Source organism: Strongylocentrotus purpuratus, unplaced genomic scaffold (assembly GCF_000002235.5).
Source record: "Strongylocentrotus purpuratus isolate Spur 01 unplaced genomic scaffold, Spur_5.0 spur5_scaffold_6, whole genome shotgun sequence".
NCBI classification, from domain to species: domain Eukaryota; kingdom Metazoa; phylum Echinodermata; class Echinoidea; order Camarodonta; family Strongylocentrotidae; genus Strongylocentrotus; species Strongylocentrotus purpuratus.
Window position 1 is genome coordinate 27,889,827 of NW_022145612.1, and position 25,266 is coordinate 27,915,092.

The window sequence follows — 25,266 nt, forward strand, 5'->3', positions numbered from 1 at the left end:
CGTCAGAAGCAACGTTGCGAAAATATTTGTCCAGTACAGGGTCTTCGTATAATAACGGGTGCATGCATGGACCTACTATGGTGCATGTGTGTGTCTGTGTATGGTGGGGGGGGGGGGGGGGGTATGGTCATGTGTATTCGGCAGACCTGATATTCAGTTAAAGTGATTCGGTATTATTGCCTCAGATTCTGAAACTAAATCCGGGATTTAGCTGATGCAGCAATCATAATTTAAACCTTTTAGGTCAGTCAGGAATCTCATGACTTTTGCAAGCCGATTTCCCGTCTAATTATCAAGATATTTATGATTGGAAATCGAAATTTCATTTTTTCGTTTCTAACGGTTTTTATAACACTACAGTCTCTTGGGGGCAATGAGAATGGTAAAACCGGTCACTCAAAGATTTTTAGTTTTTTGAGGCACTTCATGATCATTTTCAAGCGCAGTTTTGTTAGGGCTTCAATATTACACTACATCACAGACACTGGTAACACGTAGGGCCATGCATCTCAGATTTAACGTTGATAAACGATGCCTTTAAGGCTAGGACTTCTGCATCGTCAGCCCGAGAAAGGTATTTGAAACCATTGTAGCTATAGCTCACAGCATTAGAACATGAGTAATGAATTCACGTAATTAAACGGACATGGTTTAATTCATCCATGCTCGATTGAACAAACATGTTCAGTACAAACATACTGAGTATAAAACATTCCTAACATATTTGAATTTGAAAACAACATGGGTGTGCAGATTCTTGGTTTTCAGTTTCTGATTGCAATTCTTATATCAACATTTTTCTCTCATGTCGATATACTGTATTTATTAATATACATAAGCATGAAGTTATTTTAAATGACGAAGTGATTCAATTATTTAGTAATTAATAATGGAAACTTACAAACATGATATGTAAAGAGTATGGAAGCGCTTGGTAATATTATGTCAGTCGTTCGACCCATTGGGAGATAACTCTGTGATTGATATTTGAATTTTGGTTATCATTAGACGTCGTAATTTTGATGATAATTTCTCAGTAATGAATTATAGTTCGTCAAACAAGGGAAACACAAGGGCAGATCACATTCATATGTGATTAATGTTATTTTTCTTAAATAAGGTATTCATATAACCATATAACCATTTAACCATATATGGTATTCATATTACAATATAACCATTTAACCATGGTATCCATATAACCATTTCTCATTTTCTTCAAGTATAAGTATAGGCCTGTTGAATAAAATCAATCAGTCAATCAATTGTTTTTTTTAAGTCAAGACCAACAATAAATCACAACTGTTTATTTAACCTATGAACATTTTCCAATCATTCATGCATCACAAAAAAAGTTATTGGAAATAATTTTTTAAGCAACCCCAGTATACTAACAAATCATACTCCGTCATTACTAACAAAGAAAAAATAAAAGTTATTGAAATTGCCTGTACAGAGTTAATTGGAGAGAATCTCGCAAGATGCATCACAGCGTTGCTAAATTGTGTTTAACAGTTACTGTTGAAAACAAATATCATAACATTCCTATTTTGCTGACCTTTCACTTTCACTAACCCGTTACTCTCATTTTTTCTGCTTCTATTAAAATCAATTCAATACCAGGATGGACTTCCCCTTTAACATGAATAGACCACTTTTCATGTCTGTTAATAGCGTCAGGTGTTTTCCCCTCAATATTATTGATACGAGATATAGATTCCTTTTTCATCGGCGCATTTGTTTTTCATCAAATTATAGTATAGGCACGGTTCAATCAAATCATATTAATATCCTTATATCAATCCCTATGTCCCTCCCACTTAAAGGTACTATGTCCCATTTGCAGGCCAAACAAATGTAAAGGTTAAATTCCAACGGCATTTGAAAGATAACACTAATTTCAAACTTCCCTAAATGTTGAAAATGTCTTTAAGTGGAAAAATAACGACTATTAGTTGTCAAATCGACTTAAGTGCTCCCAAGTCAGTAAGTAATAGTCTGATTTTCAGACTATTGTACTGAAAGGTTGTACGTTTTGTGCTGCACAAAGAGTCAATCAGTTCAATTTTGGCCATTGTAAGAAGTGGGTTATTGATGTAGACAAATGCTCATGTACCCTTTACAACTCTTTTCATGTATGTTATTACCAAAGAAGAACAGATTCAGAAGCCAGTCAGTCACTAAATAGTGTCTGACAGTGAAGTCTAGCAAGTAAACGGGTTTCCTTGCATAATTTGAATATGAGGACACTGCTAACGATTAAATTTCACAGATATGACATACATTACATGATAATTCCTGCAAAGTTTCACAGAATTTGATGATGGCTGCAAAAGGGACATAGTATCTTTAAGGGAAGAAACAAAATTACCCGTGGGCAAATAATGTTAGATGCCTTTCAAACATGTCAAAAGGGGGCGCATGGATATACGAATGTAAATTGTCGATTGAGTGCATGAGTACCCCTAATCGAGGTGCCCCATGTATCAGTCGCGAATCCAGCAACTCATGAAGCCAAGCCATAATTTTGCCGGTTCTTTCATTATATTCCCTACACTTAATATAATTCAAGCTGCCGAAGATGGCGTTATCAACGAACTCAATAATGCTCACCAGCCAGCCCAGCCCATGAGAACTGTTTTGCGATGGTGTTGCAGATCGAAATTAAATAGGCCAGATTTTGGACTAGCTTCCACTCCACTCCCGTTTGATTCCCCACAAAACAAAACAACAACAACAACAACAACAACAATACCAACAAATTATTGGGATTTAAGATCGTTAGGCAGTCTTCCTTCCAGATACGTATATGCTCCCCCCCCCCCCACGAATCTGTGTAGGATTCTGCGTGTTCTACCCCTCCCCTTTTTTCTTCATGGGTAAAGGGAAGAGGCGGATCCAGGGGGGGGGGGTCTGGCCGGCCCCCTCCCCAGGGTAAAAAGCAAGTAAAATCACGTTAATTTTACCTTCTTTTTGGAAATGGGCCCCCTCCCCTGGCACTCGAGGGGGGGGGGGGGGAGGGAAGCCTGTTTTCTTTATCTTTTGTGTTACCTCTTTGTTTCATTAATATTTCATCTCATGTGTTTCATTTAATTCTAAATTCACATTGCATGTTAATTAAAGCCTATGTTCTAGGAGTCAAAGCTATGCAATTTCAGTTGCTATCTTTGTCAAATAATTTACCATTTAATATTGTATTCTTCGATCATCCACTTTGTTAGCCTTTGATGTACTGTGTGTGTGTGTGTGTGTGATTGGGTTTTTACAGACGTGTATCAATCAGATATGATTATTTACGTCTGGGGACCGGCCTTAACCTTACCATCCGAAAGACGTGACTCAGTTTCGAACCTGCGTCCTCGGCTGAATTAGTTTGTAACTTCCACTGTTAGCTGGATTACAGGCGCACGCCACAACGCCTAGTTGTACATGTACACTTCTCCTTAGACTGACTCACAGGCCTTGTGATCTTTTTCTGTTCTCACTTTCATTTTAGCTGCAAGATTTAAAGATGATGATTAGTATATAACATATCAAAGAATGTTAAAATATACAGGGGTTTTTAATAGCTACGAATTTTAATATTAAAAGATAAAAGTATGATGACTGTGTAAACCAGTAGCCCGACAATTTCTTGTCAGAGGCTAGGCTAGTCAATATTGCGCAATAAAAAGTCACGTGAAATTTGAGACATGTACGGTACGAATATTTGGTGGCGGAGAAACTGACGTGATTGTTCTTGTAAGTTGTAGGTAAGCTAAGCTGCTAAGATAGTGGTACTTATCACAATACCAGTTTGAAAATCGTATATTCTATTGCGAATACATGAATACTTGAATTTTCCATCAATATTAAATGGTTAGATTGCATCATCTTGGCAATTCCTTTCGAAACAACATCTACAGTAGTCGTAGAATCATAACGGTACTGTATACTCTCTTGTCGCCCGAGCTAGCGGTTTGACGTTCCGTTGCGTTGGTCGTGGTGGTAGAGTGGAAGATAGCTCGCGCTCGCGCTCGTGCATGCATGTGCTTACCATATACTGTAGTCAGGGCGGTAGACATGAAACGATTAGTAGGAAATTCTGTCCTAGACCTAGTTAGATAAATATTTGTATTGCTGTTTATTTCGTAGGTTAATTATTCTCATTCCATAACCAAACTGAAACTGAGCTGAGCTGAGAGTGAGAGAGGCAGATAGATCGTCTGTGTTTGACTTTGACTAGATTTAGTATTGCGTGGTTGACTTTTATATCAGTTAAAAAATTATGTCATGAATCCTCAAAGTCAAATGTGAGTGCCAATGTACCTGTGGTACATTATTTTCTTCACAATTAATACAAGATTCAACTTCTATATTTCATTAAAAAGTTAAGAATTGAAAATCAAAGGGAAAATCTGTAGACTGTAATGTTGCAGAAATTAATGATCATGTCAAAATTGTCAGGTATGGGGCCAGGAAGAGTGGGGGGGGGGGGGGACTTTGATTGACAGTGACACATCATACATCCCACCCTGCCAACAAGGAAAATATCTGACAGGTGATGTATTTTTGTATTTGCTAAAAATGACTTTTGACAGATGATATTGATTATTGATCAGTCTAGACCCAATCATAGTTTCTCTCATTCTAGGCGGTTGCTGAACCAAAGTGATGGTACTTGGCAGTGGTGGAGCATCGCCCATTGAAGACAACCAACTTCAAGATTGTGCTGGAGTAATGGATGGGGGAGGGGATACCTGTGAAGCTGTCATGAAGGAACCTCAGAATGGTCCTTCTGAGAACCATGCACCTGCCGCCAAAGAAGGCGAACCTGGCTTCGAGATGACCGCTGGTGCAGTCAATATACCTCATTCTGGAGCAGTAAGTTTTTTTCTTCTTTTTTTTTTTTTTTTAGTCTTCTCTTTTTTTACAATTTATTCTACCAGCTAATAAAATTTAAACCTGACGCTGGGTTTAAAGGGCAATCCAACCCTTGCAATAAGTTCATTCGAATGCAAGCAGAAAAGTAATAGAAATATAATGGCAAAAATGGCAAAAATTTGAAATGAATCAAACCATTGATAGCTATGCGAATCTCAAGTTGGCAATTTTTCAGTGGATTTTGACATAGTGAAGAATAACTCTCCTGATTGTCATGTACAAAAATATCACTTATTTCTGTTTTTCTCTGAGGGGCTTTTGCGGTCCCTTGAGGCACTACTCAAAATAAATTGTGTAGAGTATATTATTACAGGACCTCTAAAAGGAAAAGAGCATCCCAAGTCATATATTTTTGAAAAATTTAAATTTTAGTAATTCGTTGTTCGCCACTACATCACAAAGACATTACTGATTCAGTCAATTTGAAGAGCAAAAATTTTCAAAAATTCACGACTTTCTCATTTCTCATATTTTGATTCAATTTTATTTAAACTTTCACCAGTATGCTTCTTATTTTCTTCAGCTTTCTTCAAAATAAGTTTGCTATCAAGGTTGGATTCCCCTTTAAAGGTTTTGTCCAAAATCAGGTTTAACATGAATGAATTGCAACTTAGGTCTGAGGTTTTCCCTTTATTAAACATGATCTGAGAGTCAAGAGTCAACTGAACTGGACAGCGGAAGCCTGACCTGTCAGTGACCAACGTATTTTGCAGTGGTCTTGAATGGGTTAATGCATTTAATGTTCTGTCTCCTTGTAGATAAAAGAGCGACACAGTGATAGGAGTGCTAACTGCTAAGATTTGCAAATGAGCTTTAAAAACTGTGGTAGTCATCGTCTGCCTATGTATACTAGTTCAGGGAATAATCTCATTATACAATGAAACCTGTCTGTAAAGACCATCCGAGGGAGGCAAGAAAAGTGGTCTTTATAGGCAGGTGGTCTATATGTACAGGTTCCTTTAGTACATGTTTCAATGAGAAACCATTTTCAAGGGAGACAAAAAACAGGTTGTCTTTGTAGACAGGTGGTCACTAAATTATACATGATCTTAAAGTATGACATGAGGGGAAGCAATTAATCTGTTAACTCATAGATAATGTCATGAGATATTAATTGTTTTTCTTTCTGCTCTTAATGCTTCCTAGACCAGCTTCAGTTTGAGGAAGTTGTGGGCTTTCACTGGTCCTGGTTTCCTGATGAGCATAGCCTACCTTGATCCAGGCAACATAGAATCGGATCTGCAGTCAGGCGCTATCGCTGAATACAGGGTAATTCATACATGACGATGTCATGTGATATTACTGAAAATATCATTCAAACTATGTACATTGGTGATAAAATGAAGCAATTATTTGATTTAGTTTAAATGAAGTTAGAATTGTGAAAACTGATTTTCAGCATTTTTGTTTGTTTTATAGTTTGTTTGTTGTTGTGTTTTTTTTTTTTTTTTTTTTTTTTTGGGGGGGGGGGGGAGATTAAGACAATCAAGTCAGCCAGTAAATCTGTATATGGGACATCAGAGAGCTCACCCATTGATAAAAGTTCTGTCAGGATTGTAAGTAGAACTTTGTAATTACTTTGTACAAGATTAATCCCATGGCTATTTTACAAGTTGCTATGCAATGATGTGAATGACTAGGATATATAAACAAACCCTTTTATTTCTTATGAAATTCATAAATTTCACTGAATACTGAAAAAAATACAATTTGATACAATTTACATTTTACTTCATGTCTCATTTTTTCGTTGAATTGATATCATAAGTTACTGATTTATTTCCTTGAGTGGTAAATGTAAACGTTTAGCACAAAATACATGTACATGCCCCATGAACCTTTCTTGATTGTTCAACATCAGTTTAGGAGATTTTAGTTCAGTGAGGAAGCAATCAATGTGTGACTGTAAATAGGTATAAATCAACACCATTAAAGGTACGGTAATACAAAGTCTACGTACGGGGTCATGAATTCGGATCCGGGCTAACTCGGACCAGGGGACAACTCGGCCCAGCTGCAAAAACGGTCATATTTTGTCATTTTACCCTAACTCTAACCCTAACTCTATGGAAACATATGCAATTTTATCATATTCAGTGATCGTTGTCGCGGTTGAATTTAAGCCTAAAGTGATAAAATAGTCAATGATAAACTCTTTATGTTGTATAGCGCCCTCTTAAGACTGATTTTCCTTTAGCTTTCAAATAATGTTTCTTGACGTTAATCGACCGATTTGCTATTCTCGTCTGAAAATTATATATCAAAACTGCATATTCTGAGATTTTCATGGTCGCAGCTACCATGGAATGGCCTTAGGCACTATTTGAAATATTTGAAATTTACCAGGAGCATGGTAAATTTTGGTTACCGGTATTCATTTTCTTGAAAGCAGAAGTGTTTTAGGGGCCAAATTTTCTAGTGCTTATAATACATCCACAGGGGCATCGAAATATATCAAAATTGTAAAGAATTACTATCGATCAAATTTTCCCAAAATTTTGTATTACCTTTAAGCGCTGCCATCTCTCTCGGACTAAAGATCAATTGAATCACATTGTTTTCTTTTCGTCTGCAGCACTCTATAAAGTAGCTCAGTAAATGTCCCTTTTCAAGCCATAATAAATTGTAGACTATTTATTAGCCTTTTTTATTGCATGTTAGCACAACAGGTATCGTCAATGTAGCACTCTATAAAGTAGCTCAGTAAAAGTCCTATTTCAAGCCATAATAAATTGTAGACTATTTATTAGCCAGTTTTAATGTATGTTAGCACAGCATTTATCGTCAATGCATATTTGACAAGTAAGTTAATTGAATTATTGAAAAAACAACACTTACCCCCTTAGACCATAAAATGTCAAAGAATAGTCTGGTTGCAGACTAAAATAATATTTACTGGCTGCAGACAACCTGGGAATGTTTTTTTTTCTAAAGCAATCTTTTTCTAATCACATGATTATCATGGCTGTACTGTAATGCATTTCTTTTGTTGAACTAAAATGACTTCCTTTGATTTTTGACTCAATATATCAGTCATGCTCTATTAAACCACATCCTGCATCCTAAAGAAAGTGCTACATTTCAAAACCTCAAATGAAAATGAAAGCCTTTTGTCGCTTGCCATTGTAGGTATGACTATGGTGCAGAGATTATGAATAAAATGAAAAGAACAACTGTAAGTAAAGATCGAATACTCGCAGCCTTTTTCCTCATACACTCGTGCTCATTTTTAAATTTAAAACTGTAAGGGTAGCATTTTGGGTTTAGGTCCTATGTGGTTTGGTGCCCTTAACCAAGATTAAATGTGTACAAATGTAGCTGTAGGATGTTTTGATAGCCTAGAAAAACTTATGATAACAGAATGTTGTTGAAAATGAGAGAAGTGGCAGCGCTAACTTTACAGACTACCGGTAATCATGTAATCAATTTGTATTGCTCATGTGCATTTATAATCAGACCTTAGCAATTGGGTCAGGTAATTGAAGTGACTCGGTAACATTGGTGAAAGTTGATGAAAACATTGCATAATTTTTGTATGAAATGTTACTTATTATATTCCTTCTACTGAACTAACCCTCTAACATGCAAAAAATCCTGACAAAAATTCTCAAACCGCAAAGATAACTATGATTTTCTGTGAAGGTGTCACTGTGCGACACCCTCTAACAGTGATTAACAGTAAATTCTCCCAACCATTTTTGAATTTTTCCAACCGTTTTTCCATGAAAAAAAGACATAAGACAGGCTTTTAAAAATCTATCAACACTTAAATGTCTGGAATGGTATATAGATCCAATTCTTTGCTTTGTGACAATTTATATTGTAATAATTATAGTTGGGAGAATTACGGAATGGATCAGATCAGTTTTTCCCAATTTATTAATAATGGTCCGTTTTCACTCAAACTTTCAGATTACCTTTAATTGTACATCTAGCATTGAAGTCACTACCTTAGCACCACTTTCTCTCATCTGAACAATGTTATCAAGTCCCTTTAAAATCAGAATATTTTATATATTTGACTTTAATTTGACTTTAAAAAAATAGATTGCTAATGCCTTGCTTTATTATTCATAGACGTTGTGCACAAGTCGAGGGGGTTTATATATTAAGCTAAATGAGGAAAACTTGTACAGAGTTGATTCCACCATTACAAGATCTATTCCTTCCTTTTTGATAACAGCTGCTATGGGTTCTTATGTGGTGTACAGTGATGGGTTTAGTGTTACAGCTACTAGCTGCCAGATTGGGTTCTGTTACAGGTAAGTTTAGACCTGATAAAAACCTGATTTAAATCGGTTTCCTGATTTTTTTTATTTTTCCAGATTTTTTGCCGATTTTTGTCTTCTTCCCGATTTATAAAAAAAAGAAAAAATCCAGATTTTTTTTTTTTACCAATTTTTTTTTCCTTCCCTATTTTATCCTGATTTTCCCTATTTCCCTCTTATTTTCTCTATTCTTCCCTATTGTGCCCATTTTTTTCCCCAATTTTGTCCTAATTTTCTTACTCGAAAGGGGGGAATGTTGTTAGATGCCGTTTTTCCCCGCGAATCCTCTATTTTTTTTTACTCAAGGGGGGCGTGGTTGAGGGGAAAACAAAAAACCTATTTTTTTTTTAGTGCTCACTATCACCCTTGGGTAAGTTATAACATTGCTTTCTTGTTTAGTCTGTCAACACCTATTACCATTGATGATACTGCATGAAAATAACTTTAGTAAATTTCATAGACAATGTGCATGATTCTTGTTAGTGTTGTGACAGGTCGCTGTAAGATGGCATAATTAAATACCGTTTGAAAAACTGAGATGATATGTGAGGAATAATGTAATTAATGTAGTTTGTGATTTGATAATGGCTAGGAAATATTGCATTTTTTTAGTATGTCGTGTATTATCATGCTTTGTATTACACAATAATTCCATCATTTTTGTTATTCTGCCTCAACTGTGGGATTACAAAGTCATTACTAATGAAGCTTCATGAAGTGTGGCAAAGTTATGTTAGTTATACCAATAATTGTTTAATTAGTTTAATAATTGCTTAGAACAGATCCTCACATGATACAGAGCTGCCAACCAGTACGATTTTATCGTATTTCGTACGATATTTAGAAGTAAATACGACAGTACAATTTTTCTTTAAATTTTTTTTTTTTATATATTTTTTTTTTAATAATATTTTTATAATAAATGTGTGTGTTTGTTTGTGTGCCATTTTCAATGACAAATAGCCCATTCTCTCCTGTAAAGTATCCTACATCTCACATCAGCAATTTGGATATGTTCAAATTGGTTCATCGAACACATCAGTCATGACGAAATCATGCGTATTCAACTATTGGTCCATTACAAAATTTCTTCCTGTATGTAGGAACTTATGCAAATTGGAACCCCCCCCCCCCACACACACACACACACAAAAAAAAAAAAAAAAATTTTCGCAGTGAGAAAGTACTTATCGATCAAAAATGGGATTTTATTTTGAAAATAGGATTTTGGGGGGAAATAATAGGATTTTTGTTCAGTTGAGGTTGTCAGCTCTGCATTGTAATCTATATGGCTTGAACTACCATTTGGTTTGTCATGGTCTACAGGTTATCATCTAGCCCAGGTGTGCTACCGGGAGTATCCACCTGTTCCTCGAATAGCTCTCTGGATCATGATTGAGATTGCAATCATTGGATCAGACATTCAAGAGGTGGTTGGATCGGCTGTGGCAATCAACCTTCTGTCCAATAATAAGTAAGTTCTCTTCATATCACATTTGATTGCAATTATTGGATAAGAATTCCAGAAGTGGTTGGATCAGTGGTGGCAATCAATCTTCTGTCCAATAATAAGTAAGTTTTTCACATTACATTTGATTTCAAGCATTGGATAAGATATAATGACTGAGTTTGCAATCATTGGATCAGACATTCAAGAGGTGGTTGGATTGGTTGTGGCAATCAATTTTCTGTCCAATAATAAGTAAGTTCTCTTCATACTAAATTTGATTGCAATCATTCGATCAGATATTCCAGAAGTGGTGGCAATCAATCTTCCGTCCAATAATAAGTAACTTTTTCACATTACATTTGATTGCAATCATTGGATAAGATATAATGACTGAGTTTGCAATCATTGGATCAGACATTCAAGAGGTGGTTGGATTGGCTGTGGCAATCAATCTTCTGTCCAATAATAATTAAGTCTTTCACATTACATTTGATTGCAATCAATGGATAAGATAACCTGACTGAGATTGCCATCATTGGATCAGATGTTTAAGGTCGAATCAGCTTGAGTAATCAATCTTCTCTCCAGTAAAAAATAAGTTCTTACACTGCATTTTATTGAAATTATAGGATTGGGAAACATAATTGAGAATACAACTTGACTGCCAACATCTCAGAAGAGTGTAATTATTACTTGCTTTTTGCTTTGTAGTTGAGTTTAATTACAACTGTAAACGATGGAGATCATATCAACGCCAAGATTGAAACAAAAGAAGGCCTTTCCCGAAACTATAAGGAAATAATGTGCCTACCTTTAGAATACCCCACGAAGACGGAACTTGTCCGTTGGCTCGTCCAACGAGCCAACGAGCCATAAAGTACTCAAGCACACAATGAACACTGGCATGCACAGCGCAGCTACAAAATAGATTGGAAGCAACTTGGTCACCAAACTATCCAAGAGTGGATTTGAAATTTGGACTGAACGTTACATACGGATAATTCTAATATGTTGGCGATAGCGAGAATCTTATCTTTTTAGGATATGGTAGACAGTTACAGTAAATATCCGGCGATTTTGGTGCTAAAGGATGATGATCATCTTTCTTTGTTTCTTTGCAGGATTCCAATTTATGCTGGCTGCCTTATCACCGGAGTAGACACGTTCACATTCCTCTTCTTAGAGAGTGCAGGTAAGCATAGTTTCCTCTTGCTTTCTTTTGTATTAATTCATGTTTTACAAAGAGAAGTCATTATTTGGTTGGGAGTTTTAATTCTGAGTTAGAGGGGAAAATAAGCAACGTACTATCAAGAAAGAATTCTTTTTGAAGATCTTAGTACATTTATTTTTATGGTTTTAACATCAGAATAATATTTTTAATGGAAATGATTTCTTATGATTCAAATTTAAAATGAGTAGAAAAAAAAAGTTATATCTTTTGTAGATAATGCCTATTTGCACATATTGGTCAAGTATTTTGATGTCTGGTTTTGAATGATGTTTCAGGTCTACGTAAATTGGAAGCGTTATTTGGAGCTCTCATCACGACTATGGGAGGAGCTTTTCTATACATGGTAAGAAAGACTCTAATGTTTATTTTGACCTCTTAAATTTCTGTCTGGCTTTCTGTATTTTAGCTATGGTTCAAAAGGGCAAACTGCAATGCATGTTCATTTCTCAAGAAATCTTGACTAATTTTCATACTCAAAGCCCAAGGGCTGGGAGGAAGCTTCAAACTTTTACACACAAATTTGTACTTTTCATTAAGTATTCTAATTTTTGCTAAATTCATTGAAAACGTGTTGGAAAAAAAGGTTTCAATATCATCCCAGAATGCTTAACTCTTGGTGTATATATATATATATATATATATTCACACAAAACGCATTTGCATAATTTAATTATTTACTCTTTTGAATGAACGTTGAAGAAGGCTTGGTTAGGGCTGTCACCATGTCTCATCAAACTAACTTCACTATGTTCCGGAACTGACCTTTACAAATTTTTTGTTTGTTTAACAGTACATCGTTGTAGCCCCAGACCAGGGCGAGATCTTGAAGGGTATGTGGTTTCCGTGGTGTGAGGGGTGCAAACTTCCAGCTATCCAACAAGCAGTGGGCATCGTAGGGGCTGTCATCATGCCTCACAACATCTACCTGCACTCTGCACTCGTATTGGTGAGTTATGACCGCTTCTCTGTAAACATTTCATGGTGCAAGAAAGAAAATTCCAAACTAATTAACCATTTTTCTGAATGGGGATGATAGATGTACAGATGCTCATGTTATTTGTCAGTCTTTGAATACCCAATAAGCATTCTTGTTGGGAAAAAACAGATTTATGATAGTTCAGAGTTTTTCAACAATCAGTTGTTGATCTATTCAAAATTCAACGTCATGTCTTAAGTTATAATCAGAACCTTAAAGTAAATTTCAGAACTATAAAATCGTTATAAGCATTATTAATATTAAGACATGATAACCCCTCATTCTTTGTGCAATGCACCCTTACTGTGGAGCTGTAAGTATTTTGATGAAATTGCATTGATTTGTTTTTATAAAGTCACTCATACTACTGCGTAAATTGATTTTGGTATCCAGTGTCTGTCCTGATTCAAGTTCTTTTATTTTTTCTCTCAGAGTAGTTTTTGTCTCGCCTGCGTAGCAAAAAGCGAGACATAGGCGCCGCTTTTCCGGTGACGGCGACGGCGGCGGCGGCGGCGGCGTCAACATCAAAAACTTAACCTAAGGTTAAGTTTTTGAATTTTTGATATAATTTTGAAAGTATAAGTTCTTAGTCAATGAAACTTTGACTATAGGGTAATCAAGTATCCCCAATCATGTGAGTGGAATTTCAGATCACAAAGTCAAGGTCAAAGGTCATTTCAGGTCAACAGACTTGGACTATGTTGTAGCATCATCATCAAAAACTTAACCTAAGGTTAAGTTTTTGAATTTTGATATAATTTTGAAAGTATAAGTTCTTAGTCAATGAAACTTGGACTATAGGGTTATCAAGTCTCCCTAATAATGCGAGTAGAATTTCAGGTCACTAAGTTAAGGTCAAAGGTAATTTAAGGTAAAAAAACTTAGACTTTGTTGTGGCATCAACATCAAGATATTCAAAATGCTTCTTCTTTGTTATTTTTCAACCGATTTTAATTCTGATTGTTTCATATGATAGGGCTAGGAGGGGGATTTAAAATTTCTACACAGAATTGTGAAATTCATTATCTATGCGTATTTATGCAAATTTATTCTAAATCACAAAAAAGGCTTCTTCTCCTTTAATTTCTCGATCAATTTTGATTTGGTTTGCTTTATATCGTAGAGTTAACTTTGGTACACTAAAATTCTACACAGAATGTTGAAATTGTTCTCCAATAATTAATTATGGTAATTTATGCAAATTTATTCCAAAAATAACAAAAATTGCTTATTTTCCCTCATTTCTTGACCGATTTTGATTTGGTTTGCCGTATCTGGTAGAGCTAAATTTGGAACACTAAACTTCTACACAGAATTGTGAGATTTTGCTCCATTGATTATTTATGGTACTTTATGCAAATGAAATGAAATTATGTCCCTTCCAGGGCATCAAATTTTTATTTTTTGGCCAATTCAAAAGTGTACCACATAAAATGCCTGGTTATTAAGATTAATCTCTCTCTCTCTCTCTGTTCTTTGTATTCAGACTCGCAAGGTAGATCACAAAGATAAAGTCGAGGTTCGAGAAAGCAATAAGTACTATTCCATTGAATCAGGTAAGATATTTTGGGTTGCGTAAAATCACTTAAAAGTCTTACTAGAAACTCATCAAATATATTCAATAACAGAGAGATAAATACCATTAGTTGTATATTTCTATAAAAAGAGGCAGACTTATGAGGCATATGTACTAAAATTAATACACTTTCTTCATGTGAAAACTAAAAAGAATGTACAGGTTTAGGGGAATACGGTCTCAAACATATTTGTGGATGACCAGACTTGAAAACATTTCTTATCCATGACTTTTTTGGAAGTGTGATGAAAAGTCACAATTTCGAAACTATCATGATCAAGTATTTGAGTTTGTCTTTCCAACTCTAAATATCTGGAGGAGACTTTCAACCTGTTTATCTTTTCATCTTGTTTGGTCTACAGCTATTGCGTTGTTTATATCATTTCTTATCAACCTGTTTGTTGTGGCTGTGTTTGCTGCTGCCTTCTATCCATCTGAGAATGCGACGCTCCTCACCGCTGTAAGTCATTTTCACGATCAGATAATTCAGTCACCTTAATTTTCAATATTCGGCAGTAAAGGAAATTAATTGTCTTGATTTTGGGGGTGCCTTTTGAAAAGAGGAGTTGACAAAACTTTTGTAAGAGCTTTGATGTGGAATCCAAAGTCTATTTTCTTGGACCAACATTGTAGGTAGTTTAGCTTTAAAGGGATTTGGTATCTTTGGCTGGCATTCTTTAAAAAATACGATATTTAGCTCGTGCTGCAATCATAATTATAAATCTTTAGGTCAGTCAGGAATCCCATGAATTTTACAAGCCGATTACCTGTCTGATTATCGGATATTTATAATTGGAATTAGAAATTTCAAAAACTGTTTTCCTAACTGTTTTATAACACTACAGTATACTGGGGGAAATGAGTATGGTAAAACTGGTCACTCAAAGATTTTCACTTTTTTGAAGTACTTCATGATAATTTTGAAGCGCAATTTGTTTAGGGCTTCAAAATTACACCATATCACAGACACATATAACACGTAGGGCCATGCATCTCAGATTTGTAAAACTGGAAACATTGTTAAACAATGCCTTCAGAGGTAGTTCATAATTCTAGCAAGTCTGAAAGTAAGGAACTGTTTATGCATTGTGTGAAAAAAAAAGTGAAATTGCTAACAAAAAGGGATTCATCAGAATCAATTCTGGAGTGACCGGTAGACTGAATAATGATATTCATCATGAAATGTACTCCAATTCCTTTCAAGAGTGAAACAAACAAAAAATCTAAACTTTGAGATGTACTGGTACTATTGTTATCATTTTTTTAAACACTTGATTGTAAATGTTTACATAATTGGGGTACTAAAATGTTTGATGCCTTACTTAAAATACCTATAATTCCACCAAATCTTTCAGGTAAACTTTGATATTGCTTTCAGTGTAGATTGTTTCTTCCTATGTATGTTTCATCTCTTCTCTATAATGTGATCTAAATTCTCTTTCACTTCCTTTAGGGTCAATTGATTCATGACAATTATGGTAATGCCATGAAGATCATTTGGGGCATAGGACTCCTTGCTGCAGGACAAAGCTCAACTATGACGGTATGTTATCCTTACTATACTATCTATGATCAGTGCCTTTGGAAAGGAAACGGTTTAGAGTATGAAAAATCATGATTTTAACTTATAATGTAGGACGAAAATGAGAGCATGTGTAGAAAACTTGAAACTAGTCATATTTGATTGCTTGGCGCAAAGACATCGTAGTCTTGCTAAACTTCTTTCCATGGGGTTCAGCATATTAGGGTGGAAATAATAGTGTTTAAGTGGTAAACTGCTGAAATAAATTGTACCTGATGAAATGTATACTAGCTATGACATTAAAGCTATACAAGAATTTTTTTCTCTCAAGTACTTACTGATTTAATAGAAGTAGTTTCAGGATTTTTCGTACTGACTCATATGCATTGATATCTTCGAATGTTTTGGGTTCTTTCTTCTTCAAAATATGAAAGTCACCGATAATAAAAACTGAAAATGTATTAATGAGTCAAAATCGGACTTTGATTGTTATGGTACTAGATTTGTTGTTTTGAAATTCAAGTAAGAATGAAAATGAAAAAGGTATAGTCTTCGGATGTGGATAGTATCAGCAAGATCTATTTTGTATTATCCACATGTTTTTTGTTTTGATTTTAGTTTCTTGAGTCTGTCGGTCTGAATCATCTCCCATAAAAACAGGAAGTAATTCACTTTTTTATGACCTATTTGAGAATTAATGTTTTCAACATTTGACATAGGAAATCCTGTTGGAAATTGGACGTTTCTTTTTGTTGAGTTGATATTGATTTTGTTCTTCTTTCTTTTTAATTGCAGGGCACTTATGCTGGCCAGTTTGCTATGGAGGTAGGTTAAACCATAGGGGTTTTCCCTGAGCTTAACCCTTTCAGGACAGGATTTATATTTAGGCCGGCTAAAATTTTCACACATTGTTCTTCATGTATATATTTTTATGCCTCCGTTACGAAGTAGCCGGAGGCATTATGTTATCGGGTTGTCCGTCCGTCAGTACGTCCATCCGTACGTCCCGTTCTCGTGATCGCGTTATCTCAAGAACCAACTGATGGATTCCTACCAAACTTTGGTCATGTATGTAACTTGCAGAGCCAATGAACTGATTAGATTTTGGGCTCACGGGGTCAAAGGTCAAAGGTCACAGGGCTCATTATGTATGCAAAATAGCTTGTGATCGCGTTATCTCAAGAACTGATTGATGGATTCCTACCAAACTTTGGTCATGTATGTAACTTGCAGAGCCAATGAACTGATTAGATTTTGGGGTCACGGGGTCAAAGGTCAAAGGTCACAGGGCTCATTATGTATGCAAAGTAGCTTGTGATCGCATTATCTCAAGAACTGATTGATGGATTTCTACCAAACTTTGGTCATGTATGTATCTTGCAAAGCCAATGAAATGAGTAGATTTTGGGGTCATGAGGTCAAACATGTATATGAGAAATAGCTTGTAATCACGATATTTTGAGAACCTGTTAATGGATTACAGTCGAACTTGAATTTGAAAATTTTCTTCTGTTTTGGTTTGTAAAATTGCTCTATGACGGAGGCATCATTTTCGACTGCACGCAGTCGAAGTTCCATCTAGTTTATTGCTGCATTTTTCAAATTATATGTAATTTTCACATGGGCAAGAATGTTGACCAAAAGTTTTGAAAAATTGCAATTTTGATAGAAAATAATGACTTTGATTCTCTCAACATGGTGCCAATTTAAGGATTGTTGAGCTTAATTTCCTTTTTTTCCTAGCATCAAATGCAGTATAGTCATTAAACAAATATCAATGCTTTTTTTCTACTCATGCATCAGGGGGGTGTTTCACAAAAATCCTAAGTTGAACTTATCTCTAAGTTGGACTTAACAATTATGGAAAGCCATTAGCATCCTTGAGAATATTGTGTAAAAGTTATTTCAAAAGGCATAAAATGTTGATTCAAATCATTCATAATTTCTATTATCATGGAAGATTTCATGTTCTTGATGTGGAATTTATAAAAAGTCTAAAATACTTGAATTTTTGCTTTTGAATATATTTCATTATAAGGCTACAAATGGCTCTCCATAATATTTAAGTCCAACTTTGATTTAAGTTTGACCTAGAATCTCTGTGAAACACCCCCCTGGTAAATTTTTAGGGCTCTGAATCAAAAGTTATTGAGCCACACCACAAAATGTGGAACGATTCTCACAAAAGGGTTTGTTATGATGCTATAACTCCCCATGGTCCTTGACCTTGATGTGAAGAAGATATATTTAACTGGTGGTAGTTTAGGATGTTTTTTTAATTCCATGGCATAAGACAAATGAATTATGACTATTTATTTGGTATAGTGAAGCATAAATTTTCCCGTTGCATTACATTATATTTCTGAAGAACTCTGTCATACAGGTATGTGCTTCTTCACTGACTATTTTGTTTGCATTACTCTGGTTTTCTGTCATTTGCTTTTCCAAAATAATTTCCATCAGGGTAAAAATGACTTTTATTTCCAACTACCTAGCTCAAATGGAATCTATTGACCGATATTGTTTTTCACAGGGTTTCTTAGGCATCCGATGGAGCAAGTGGAAAAGAGTCTTGCTAACCAGATCTATCGCCATGGTACCCACCCTCCTAGTGGCTGTTTTTGCTGGAAAAGCCCTGGATGAACTCAATTCTATCATCAATATCATCCAGAGTATACAGCTTCCATTCGCTCTCCTACCTATCCTCTACTTCACAAGCCAAGAGAGACTGATGGGAGAGTTTAAAAACTCTAGGTTGGTTTCCTCCTCTTGGATAGTCTCACTGTCAAACGCTAAAGCCGGGTTGATAATATGATTGCAGGCAGGGGCGTACGCAGGATTTTTTCAAGGGGGGGGTTTTAAAATATTATGCTCCCGAAAATTTGAAAATCGCGCCGGCCGAAAAGTCGCTCAGTGGGGGGGGGGGGGTAAGCGGAAACTTTTTTTTTTTTTTTTGGTGTCTCGAAATTTTAAAATTTGACATTTTTCTTCGTGGGGGGGGGGGGGAGGTAAGGTCACCTTATTTAGGTTTGCCGTGGGTATAATTTTTTTTTTTAATAATAAAAAAAAAAAAATCAAAGGGGGGGGTTTTAGGTTTTTTTTAGGGGGGGTTTACATACATAAAAATACCAAAGGGGGGGTTTGAACCCCCAAAACCCCCCCCCCCCCCTGCGTACGCCCCTGATTGCAGGGCCATCAGGGAGAACAGTATTAATACTGATGAGGCTACCCCGGTTAAACAAGACATATAATTATTATTATTATTATTATCATGATTATTATCACTTTCTCCATGATCACAACAACATTTTAGAACCAGCTCCTCTTTATCTCTTCTGTTGAAGTGCCTTTCATAAATCATCAAGTATGAGTGGACAGTGTAAATCAAGCCCACAGGTGTGTTGGGTTTTATATTTTTGATCCAAGTTTGATTCACTTTTGAAAGTAATGGCAGTGTTATTAGATATGAAAATATAAACATAGTCTTCCTAATTATGGTTCTTAATATTTGGAATAAATAGTGAAATTGAAGTTTTGAGTTCTTCTAATGTTGGAATACAGTCAGAAAGTATAGTGTGCAGTGGGATCAAATGGCTTGGTTGGTTGACCTGTATTGGTTTAGAAGAAATGTTTGTGACTTTGTAAATTTTATAATAAACTATCCAAGTTTAAAATTTCTTATATATTACTCAAATATAATTATATATGTTATGTTCTTTGTCATGCAGTTTCACCAAATTCATAGTGTGGTGCCTTGCAGTACTCATAATGGGGGTCAACTTCTACTTGGTGTTTGCAGTAAGTTTTTCATGTTTAATTTAAGTTTGTTTATATGTATGGACTTCAAGGTTATTCATTATATTATCATTATGCCTCATAGAGTATCACATGTTCTTTCTTTGATGCATATAAAGATAGTTGAAGCCAAGATACATATATCATAACAATTGGGAAAAAGTTAATATTTGGTATAATTGATTTTAAATATATTTGTTCATATTTCAAAATTTATCAAAGTATTGAGGAAAAACTAAGGGCCGCAAAACAGTATTTTCATATTTCTTGATGTATGATAGCAACGGGAATGTTATATTGACTAGAATGGACCATATGTCACCATTATTAAAGGTAAAGACCAGTTATGGTCATGCAATTGCATTGTGAAAGAAACGTTGTGGAATCGATCAGAAAAGGTTGATCATCTAGCATATAAGTATTGGTGTGTACTGCAAGGTTCTGGAATCATCAAAATGATAAGAAATATGGCCCAGTCTTCGTAAAGTTACAAGCACTGTACACAGAAAGATGAATATGGGACTATACGCACACGTGCGCAACACGTGCGTTTATCTCTCACAGACCATGTAGATAAACTGATTACCAAATATATCAATTAGTAGGCGGTTTCCCGGCAAAATTGTTATCATCATGTATTAGTCAAAACATATTCTTTCACATGATTGGTAATAAGAGCTTCCATTTCATTTTTTGAAATTGGGGCGTTTCCAATACTGGTCTTTACCTTTAAGCTTAAATGGATTGTTGATTCAACTTGATAGGAAGCATGTCATTTCCTCTCGTTTCCTCTTTAAATCATATATATTTCCTTGTTGAGAATCCTACCATGTGGATGTCATGTGTTTCATGTTCTGTCTACTTAAAGATGCATAATAGTGGGCTCTCATGGGCAATTCAACACCATTTGGGTGATTATCCAATGACAGGTCTTGTTGATCACTGGGATTAGCCGTCACTAGTTTTATGACCAATAGGCCTTCTGTAATTAATGCTCTGCATTTTCCACCAATTGCCCCATATAAGAAAAAAGTCATTATCTTACATTTCTCTCACCCGAAGACTTTCTGAGAAACTAGGTTGGTATATATTTCTCGATGGGACTACAGGTTTGCTACGTGCGAAACTTGTACACCCATTAATGGTATTTCCACCAAGTCTGGTGTCAACGACTAATGACCCACTGCTCATGGAACTGACTACCCTTTCCCTTTAATATGTTTACCTTGCAGGAACTGAACAACAAACCATGGTGGGCGTATTTCCTCATGAGCATATTGGGTGTGATATATGTTATATTTGTGGGATATTTGGTGAGTATGGAAGAATACTGTTGATTCTTTTTAGGTCTTCTTTATTTTCTACTTTTTTTTATAGCTCTTGTAACTTCCTTATTCTTGTTATTTACTTTTGTTTTAATGTTTTCTTTCTTTATGCATTTGCTCATCTTTCCTATTCCCTTTATATATATATTTTTTTTTTATTATAATCCTTATGTTACTAAAAGGAAGGTTATATATGGGAGGTTTGGCATAGACAGAGTTGGCTGATTTGGCTCAATTTGGAGTTTCATTAAGTTTTCATGTTTTCTTTTAGTTAATATTGAAGAGACCATGGACAGAATTGAGAAATATTTTAAGTATCAATTTTTTTTATATGCATGTTTCTGTTAATGTCTTAGAATTTTTGATATATTCTGTATGTTACAGAAAAAAAGTAAGTACCGGTAGTGTATCTAATTGAAGTTGGTTATTGTTTTAGAGTAGAAAAAGGATAGAAACATGTGAAAACTTGCTTTTTAACACAGAAGGCATTGCAAAGTATATACACCATCTAATTTGTACATTTGCTTTTATCGATCCTTTTTTAATTTTTACAGGCATTTGGAATTGAGCTATCACACAAGATAAAGGTTTGTATCTTTTTCAATACGTCCAACTCTTTAGCAAAAATTTTCCATTTAAAGGGATGGTTGAGTTCTGTTGCAGAGGGCGCTAATTTTTTAAATTTTTTTGTGAGATATTGAAAAAATGAGTGTCAAATTTGAAAGAACATACAATTTAAATAACAAAATCATCTTTGTTTGATCAAAATCGGTTCAGAGAGGGCTGAAGTATCCATAAATATATTGATTTCTAATATTTGTGTACCACCACAAATATTTGTTAATTTGAACCAGCTGTTGGCTTTCTGTCGGCTTTTTTTGTGTTGGTTATATACCAGCCGTCTCATGGATTATTATTATTAATTAATTAACGGTCACTGTATTTTTTTGAAAGTGGAGCTGAATTGGTATCGTATTGGCTAAATTTCACACATTTGGGGGTCTAAAATTACCTTCATAGCAATTTCAGGTCGTAAAAAGGGCACTAGAAATGTCATAGATAAGAATAAGAGCAATAAACATGCACTTTGAAGGCATGTGCGGTCTGAAAACAGAACTCCACTTTCCCTGTAATAGTATAGCTAGTCTTGACCTCACATGACATCCTTTTGAAGAAGTAATCTCCAAATAGAATTGGAGCATGAACTTTGATTATTAAAAGTCAGTTGATTTCTATGAAGTGTGGCCTATCAGTTGGATGGATAGAGGTGACCGGTATGTTATTTGCGGACCACTATTACACAATTAATGAAAATGGAAGCACTTCCCAAACTGAGAACTATAAATATGCTCAGCGTATGAAAAAGAGGTGCCATGTTTCATTATATCCCTTATGAGAATGAACACCGGTAACATATACCCATGAGCTGGGGGGAAAAAGAAGATCAATTTCAATTGCTTACTATGATTATTGTAATGTAAATCACATACATTGTATTAAAGAACTATCTACATTCTATAATCAATATGTAAATTTAAGCTTTAAAGGTTATATATGATAATTTTGGATATACCAACATATTGTATGAGCATGTTTGTTTTCCTTGTAGTGCTGGACACTAAAGAAGATGGGGAGGATGGAATATACCAGATTGGAAGAGGACTTTGCTACAATGAGACCACGCTATCCCCAGTCCCCACCATTACCACAGGAAAAGACCGAAGACGGGGAAGGGATCCAGTGATGTAGATCCAGTCACTGCCACGGGGAAGAGAATTAAAAATGGGGAAGAATTCAGTAACAAACTCTCTCTCTCTCTCTCTCTTGCCAACATATTCCAATTTTCTCCTGCTTTGTCCACACTGAAATTATTCTCATGGTGCCGTATGAACTGAGTTCAACATTGAGAATGACTTACCATGCTAACTGATTCAGGAAACTAAAATGAATAAAATGTGTTAAGATTTAAATCATGATGATGTAATGTGAGTATCATCAGAGAGTGAAAGAATTGTCCACATGCTTCAGACTTATCTAACCAAAAATCCATGCTTGATTGTGATTGAGTGTTTGATGTAACAACCCAGGTTTCCGTCATATCTTTTGTAATTAGCTTAGAATGAATTCAAATTGTATTATGTATGTTTACTGTACTTCAAAAACACTCCAATATTTACTTTACAATTACTCATCCCTCAATTTGTTTTGATGGTAATTTGATGGTAAAACTCTGGTAATCGAAAGATTTTTGTCAGGGTTGTATCACCAAGTACGTTGTTCCATCCAATATTTATTGATGGTAAAACTAAATCAAATCGAACAATCAATATTTTCTGTTCTCATATTTATTTAAAACCATTGCATAGAGAATCTTGTTCAAAATTCATTTCTGCAAAATCTAAACAGTTTGAATGGCTCAAATTGACATTATTAGGACTTTTAGATTTGCGTGGACTGATACGTGTGACGTCCATTCAAGGCAGTGCATTAAAAGAATGTCGAACGTAGCAATCCCCATTGTCTTCGTGCGAATCTAAAAGTCCCTACTATGACTGTAGAATGAAAGGGTCTTTGGAGGCTGTGCCCAGCCTGTGAATGTGTTTTATAAATGCGATGACATGGAGATTCATAGAGTATTTCATTTATATGATGGTGAAAGCAATTGCACAGAATATTATCAATTTTTTTACATGTCATAAACATACTTCCATCTTAATATAATAATGATAATTTGATTTATAAAGCGCCTTTTCCAGAGGATAAAAGGCACTGTCTTTTTGCCAATCAACAAAGAGTTTTAGAGCTGGGCAAATCGTAGAGGTATATAAAGTGTACAATATTGATTTTTATTTGTTATAGGTCTATCCAGTTAGAGGTTGTGATGACAAGTTTAAAGGTGAAAACTATACTTGTGGTACCTGTTTTTACTTGTTATGTTATGTACTATGCTATGCAATTGTCAGACCAAGGTTTACAATTTGTGCAATATTTTAAGGGTGCAGTTCAGACTGTACTCTGTCCAAAACCTAGCTTGTAGAGGAATTTCTTGACTGCACAAAAATATATGACACTTTGATACTTGAAAGTCTTCCATGTTACAAATATTTATCTAAATTTGAATGTTCTAAATCTCGTAAATGAGTACTATTGCTTATCTCATGCTGTTGTTTAATTGATATTACTGTAGAAGTATGAAATTGTTTGTTCTCTGTCTTTATACCTGTGTTATTAATTTATATGTGATATTATAACACTGTTAGTTACATTTCAGCATCAAATTGATCGTGTTTAATCCAGAATTTAAACCGGAAATGGTCGGAGGGAAGAATAAAAGAGGAAAAATGAAAGTCAAATTCAATACATGTATTTGATCAATATGGAAAATATATGTTCTTTTTATTGTAATGCACATTTAGTAGACCATATGTATTCTCAAAGTTTAGCACAAAACGCTGTAGGAGTTTCACACAGAGATACTTGTAGAGTACCAGCTGATGTAGTGAGCAATATTTTTTTTTTTTTACTATACACCCCCCCCCCCCCCCCTTGAGCAAAAAACAAAAAGGTTAATTTCTGTTCACAATTTTTTTTTTTTTTTTTTTTTTGGGGGGGGGGCAAGGCCTGCTCCCCCCCCCCTGGATCCACGCCTGTGCTATGCATTCGGTGTCAGCTAGCTACCTTCTCCCAAATGACCAGGCCTACATTGAAGTATAACCTTTGATCAATTTGATTGGAAACAAAATGCCTGTAGATTTGTTGATGTCAAAGCATATGTAGAAGATGTTTACAGGAAGTTCAAGATTCTTAACTAAGCCATCCCCAATTTTATCTTGCAATATTATGTTGATATACTGATTAATCTAAATGATCTGCTTTTGGCGCGTAAGGCTTCTTTTTTTCCCTTCATTTTATGATGCTAATTTTCTTATATAGTATTAGACCAATGATAGTGCCAAACCATTACATTATGCATCAATTTAAGATGTTGACATTAATAAAACCAATTTCTTCAAATTCAGCTACTTTCATGTGTTATATAATCTGTTTGTTTTATAGTGTAGTTTATTACTTGTGAGATCGTCAAGTTAAAAAGTATGACCCCTGCCCGGGGAGTTCCACAAACCTATTGATCAAGTCACATCTCTGTGGTCTGATATTCCAAAAAATGCACCGTTGTTTATAAGACGGGTCGGCAATACA

At 35.1% G+C, this 25,266-nt stretch overlaps 1 protein-coding gene across 2 annotated transcripts; it reads left to right on the forward strand.

Annotated features, from left to right (window-relative positions):
* The first annotated feature begins 3,686 nt into the window (after positions 1 to 3,686).
* On the forward strand, positions 3,687 to 23,718 carry LOC100891619 (natural resistance-associated macrophage protein 1). 2 transcript variants are annotated; one of them, XM_030972798.1, is made up of 17 exons: positions 3,687 to 3,741; positions 4,634 to 4,863; positions 6,070 to 6,192; positions 9,107 to 9,185; positions 10,518 to 10,665; positions 11,763 to 11,833; positions 12,148 to 12,215; positions 12,663 to 12,818; positions 14,335 to 14,404; positions 14,787 to 14,884; positions 15,878 to 15,967; positions 16,742 to 16,771; positions 18,480 to 18,700; positions 19,675 to 19,744; positions 20,974 to 21,054; positions 21,621 to 21,653; positions 22,676 to 23,718. In XM_030972798.1, exons 2-17 carry the CDS (start codon positions 4,654 to 4,656, stop codon positions 22,808 to 22,810), a joined length of 1,683 nt encoding a protein of 560 aa, XP_030828658.1. In that variant the 5' UTR covers positions 3,687 to 3,741; positions 4,634 to 4,653; the 3' UTR covers positions 22,811 to 23,718. The 2 variants fall into 2 exon arrangements, with proteins under 2 accessions (XP_030828658.1, XP_030828659.1); XM_030972799.1 differs by having other exon boundaries at positions 3,695 to 3,752.
* Positions 23,719 to 25,266: the final 1,548 nt, after the last annotated feature.

Bases quoted from the DNA above. Each gene is read 5' to 3' on its own strand.
- LOC100891619 (XM_030972798.1), top strand. From the start codon at position 4,654: ATGGTACTTGGCAGTGGTGGAGCATCGCCCATTGAAGACAACCAACTT. The intron at 12,819-14,334 runs GTGAGTTATGAC...CTTTGTATTCAG, and splicing joins TGCACTCTGCACTCGTATTG to ACTCGCAAGGTAGATCACAA. The intron at 21,055-21,620 runs GTGAGTATGGAA...TAATTTTTACAG, and splicing joins TTATATTTGTGGGATATTTG to GCATTTGGAATTGAGCTATC.